This window comes from Sarcophilus harrisii, chromosome 4 (genome assembly GCF_902635505.1).
Source record: "Sarcophilus harrisii chromosome 4, mSarHar1.11, whole genome shotgun sequence".
Classification (NCBI taxonomy): Eukaryota; Metazoa; Chordata; class Mammalia; order Dasyuromorphia; family Dasyuridae; genus Sarcophilus; species Sarcophilus harrisii.
This window is the reverse complement of record NC_045429.1, coordinates 353,555,218-353,559,854: the sequence shown is the minus strand read 5'-3', so window position 1 is coordinate 353,559,854 and position 4,637 is coordinate 353,555,218. Positions and strand designations below refer to the sequence as shown.

The following is a 4,637-nucleotide window of genomic DNA, read 5'->3' as shown; positions in this document are numbered from 1 at the left end:
GGGTGATTACTTTTTCTTCTGCGGGCATGGCTGTTCCCTTGCAGCGACCCTGATGATCTCTCCTGACCCCTACTTTTTCTCTTCTCTCCAGCCTTTTAGATGACACTGCTTTGGGCTCCTTTGGCTGAGGCTCATATTCTGGCCTGAACCTTTCTTAGGCTATGGCAAATGAGGACCATTGTATCCCCCACATTTGGCACTTTGTAGATTCCTAAACTTCTAGAGTTATCTAGATATCAGAGAGGGCAATAGATAGGAAAAATTAGGTTTAGGCCTCCACTGGCTGTTGTAAAACCTAAAGGAAAGACTATTCTTTTGTTGTAGTGAAAAGCACACTAAATGTGCTGGGCTAAAGACCTGGACTTGAATTCTGAACAATCTACCGTCTAAGAATTTTAACGGAATGACCAGAATCTCACTCAGAGCCATAATAGGCTATGGATAATGCCAATTTTAAAGAGGATTAGTTTCATCTTTTATAAAGAGAAGAAATTTGGATTGGACAATCTTCAAAATCCTTCTCCTATGGGAATTCTAGTATTATGCTACCCCACTCATTTCCCCTTGGGTGACTCTTTAATAGCTGAAAGCTGTTCTGTGTTGTCCTTCATGATGAGAGAGAAACAATGACACCACAAAGGTGATGTCTTGATTTGCCTATGATATGTTTTTTTCTGTATATATTTTGGCTAGAAAGCTGACCTTAGACCTGTATCCGTGTCCTGCCTCAGATACGTATGGAGCAATTAATTTAATCCTTCAAAGTTCCTCATGAAACTAAAACTATTAGTGCCAAGAAGATCCCAATCTGCTTATATGGAAAAGCCTCACCAGAACCTCCCTATCCCAATAAAATCACAGAGCAGGTCCAAAAATAGATAAATACATGCATATATAAAAGTGAGTGAAAAAGCCAAGGATCTGTCTCTTAAGCATCCCTGAATTCCAAAACCTACTCCCCCCCCCCCCCAACCAGGACAGAAATCCTTGGTGTAGGCACGGAAAGGGGGGTGGAGAGGAGAGGAGAGGACTGGGATCTTGAGACAAAATATCTTAGAGACTAGTATTTGGTTCTACTCTCTTGACTGGGGGTACCATTAAATCTAACTTCTATATTCCCATCAGTAAAATGTAGTTGGTGGTCTTCACTATAAATTCCCAGGATTCACACTGACAATTTGATTTAGGTTGTGTTCCCTTCATCCCTGTCTCTGACCTTAGTGTCAGACAAACTTACTCAAGTTGAGAAACTATCTCCTCGAACTCATACAAAGAGTGCACTGAGCAACAGAGTCGAGAGGAAATTAATTTATTCTTGGGAAAGTGAGTGAAAATTACTAGGGTGAATGCCTAGAAAGAACAAACAAAAGGAAAGGCACCTGGCCAGGAGAATCAGATTTCCCTTCTCTTTTCTCCTTCTGTACTTCATTCAGTCCCAGAGTCACGCTCCCCCCTCTTTCCCTCACAACCCTTTTCCCAAAGTACCAGGAGTGGGAAGGAATACTGCACAAATGTGAGGTACTACAGTCGCTGGCTCTGTTTACTTCTTCAAGATTCAAGCCTGCAGCTAGCTCCTCCAGCCCAGCTCCTGTGTTGGGAGCTGTCCAGCCCCTCGAGTGCTGAACCAGGACCAACATTCTCTATCTCGCAGCAGAGAAGAGAAGTAATCTAGGGGACATCTGGGATATGTGGAAAGATCTCTTCCCCTACTGTCTCCCCCTGTCTTTTCTTTCTCCATTAGAAAGTTAAAGTGACCTTGACTCCAGTCCACTATGCCAGTAATCATAAGGGTCCCCTGTCACTCTCAGTCTTGCATAGTCTGCAAGCCTAGAACAGCCACCAAAATGATGAGACAATCTATCTGCTTTCTCCTAGTGACACAAATCTTTCTCATTTCATATTGAAATTAATCTCTGTCCCTGCTGCCCACTATTCAGTAGCAAGAAGAAAAAAGCACACAGATCCCCAACCTATCCCCAACATGAGAAAGATCAGTTGTGATTATTAAATCCTGTTAAGATAATTTAAGAATTTCCCCTGTGTATTACATGCATTTTGGAGCCTCCTCCCCTATATCATCCCCACCCTCGGAATCGATCTAGTGTTGATAATGTCCACTCCCTTCTGTTTCTAGCAATATCCAACTGTGGGAGAGGGGATAGTCATTGGAGATTAAATGTCCCTCACATCCCTAACATCTTGCATTTGAATCTGATTGGTAGGAGAGCACCTAGAGAACAAGGGAAGAAATTTACTGCCCAGACTCTTAACCTTGAGAGTGTAGAGCACAGGGTTCCCCAGGGCATTGAGGGTGATCATAATGGCAGTTACATTTCGGAACACAAAGAAGCCAGGATATAGATCCTCGGGGCAATGGCAATCAGTCACATCCACCAGAACACCAGCAAAGAAGGGAGCGTAGGAAGCCAGAGTCAGCAGCCAGATAGCAATGCTGGTCCGGACCACTGGAACCTCGGCTGATCTGGATCCCCCTCCTCCGTGACTCTCCATGGCAGCCTCCTGCTTCCTCAGCACCAATACAATGTTCAGGTAACTGAAAAGGGGCAGAGCCAAGGCCACCACACAGTGAGGGATGGTGATGAAGATTAGGTAGTCTATACAGAAGGGACCGTAAAGTTCCGAAGGCTGGCAACCACTGTCCAGGCCATTCCAAGATAGCAAAGGTAGTGAACCCAGAGTGACTGCAAGGGCCCAGTTTGCCAAGACCACAGTCATTGCTTTTCTCTTGGATACCCTGGCTTGAGCCCTCAGTCCCCCACCCACCACCATCAGGTACCGCTCCATACCAATACTGACCAGGTTGTAGATGGTGGAAAGGATTGAGGTGGCATAAAGGGCATATGGAATCAGCAGATCACGGGAACCATGAATGGTGTTGTCTGGATGGACCAGGAATAGCACGGAGATCCAGAGGCCAGATGAGCTGGACAAAAGATCCGACAAGGCCAGATTGCCAAAGAGTATGAAGATGGGGTGGTGGAGGTCATGCGATGCCAAAATGACTATGATGACCACCCCATTGGAGACCAGGGACAGAATGTTGAGAGTTATCTGAGGGATGCCTAATACCAATACCAGCTGTGGGCTCCACAGCTGGCTACCATTCCAGGAACAATTCTTATGCAAAGTCATTATAGGGCCCCACACCAATGTTCCAGAGCTATAGAGTTCCACACCGTTGCAAATGGAAAAGTAAAAGTAGCACCCCCTACTCCCCTTTCCTACCAGCGGCTGATTAAACTTTAACCACCTGCCCACTGGAGCATTTGGGTTACTAACCTAGGAAGATAGTGGCTGCCCACCCCCACCCGCTGGTTGCTATGATAACCCATGGGGCTAGTAGGTCTAATCATCAGCCAGCAATCTGCCCACAAGGAACTCTTTATCAGGGACAAAAGGTGTATCATCCACAATGGATCTGGAGCAGTCGGATCAATATTCTGTTAAGTAGAGGTCTTTGACAGCCTAGGGTTCTTATAGCTCAGAGTAAGGGTAATCAGATCTAGGAGATGGGGTGGGATAGTTATTGCATAAGAAGTTTGAAAACATCCTGGTTCACTCAACATACCTCTGTTACCCAGTAAAGATCTTGTTTGAATAATACATGGAGAACGGAACAAGTATTCCCAAAACACAATTAGAGAGGGATTTGGGCTGGGTGGAGAAAACCATGAAATGTGTCTTAAAGTCTCTAAATGTTCTCTTTGAATCCTGGATTTGCTGGTATCCATAGCCAATTGAGAACTAAGATGTGTTTATAACTAAGAGTTTACAAGAAAAATTTTAGCTAGCAAAATAACTGTATGGTTATGTATACATATATTGTATTTAACATATGCTTTAATGTATTTAACATGTATTGGTCTACCTGCCATCTGGGGGAGGGGTGGAGGGAAGGAGGGGATAAGATGGAACAGAAGGTTTTGCAAGGGTCAATGTTGAAAAATTACCCCTGCAAATATCTTGTAAATAAAAAGCTATAATTTTTTAAAAATTAGCTAGTTTTAAAAAAGAATCTTCCAGTTACAAATAGACAGGGAAAACCAATGCACAGTAGAACTTAGGGACTCAACTGTCAGTGCATTTGTGGAGTGAGCTTGGACAGCAGAGGTCAGTGTTGTTTTAGAAACACACATCTGAACACTTCCCTCTGCACACATAGCTTATGAATATTAACTATAAACATCTATTAAATATAAAGACTTAGTGGTAGGAATATACAAACAAATTAATTATAGAATTATTTTTACAATTTCTGCCCTCTGTGAATTTATACTTAGCCAGTAGGAGAGGCAACTATGACATGTACACAGATACATATAATACAAAATAATTGGTGTTAGGGGAAACATTCAGATGTGTTATAGGAAAACTTTAGAAGGGAAGGAACACTCTTGGCAGGGAAGATAAGGAAGGCTTCATGGAGGAGGCAACACCTAAACTGAGCCTTGAAGGAAGATAAGAATTCTTTTAAAAATATATTCACACAAGGACATAAACAAGGAGTTGGAGGAATTCAAATTTTATTTTACTAACTATGTGACTAGGCAAATCTCTAACCTTGTTTGCCTCAATTTATTCATCTTTAAAATGAGCTAGAGAAGGAAATGGCAAAC

The 4,637-nt window shown here is 43.0% G+C and overlaps 1 protein-coding gene across 1 annotated transcript; it reads right to left on the bottom strand.

Annotated features, from left to right (window-relative positions):
* Positions 1–2,172: 2,172 nt before the first annotated feature.
* Positions 2,173–3,153, bottom strand: LOC100932534 (lysophosphatidic acid receptor 1-A-like). The gene has a single exon (XM_003767999.1). It carries the CDS (start codon positions 3,151–3,153, stop codon positions 2,173–2,175), a length of 981 nt encoding a protein of 326 aa, XP_003768047.1.
* Between the last annotated feature and the right edge of the window lie 1,484 nt (positions 3,154–4,637).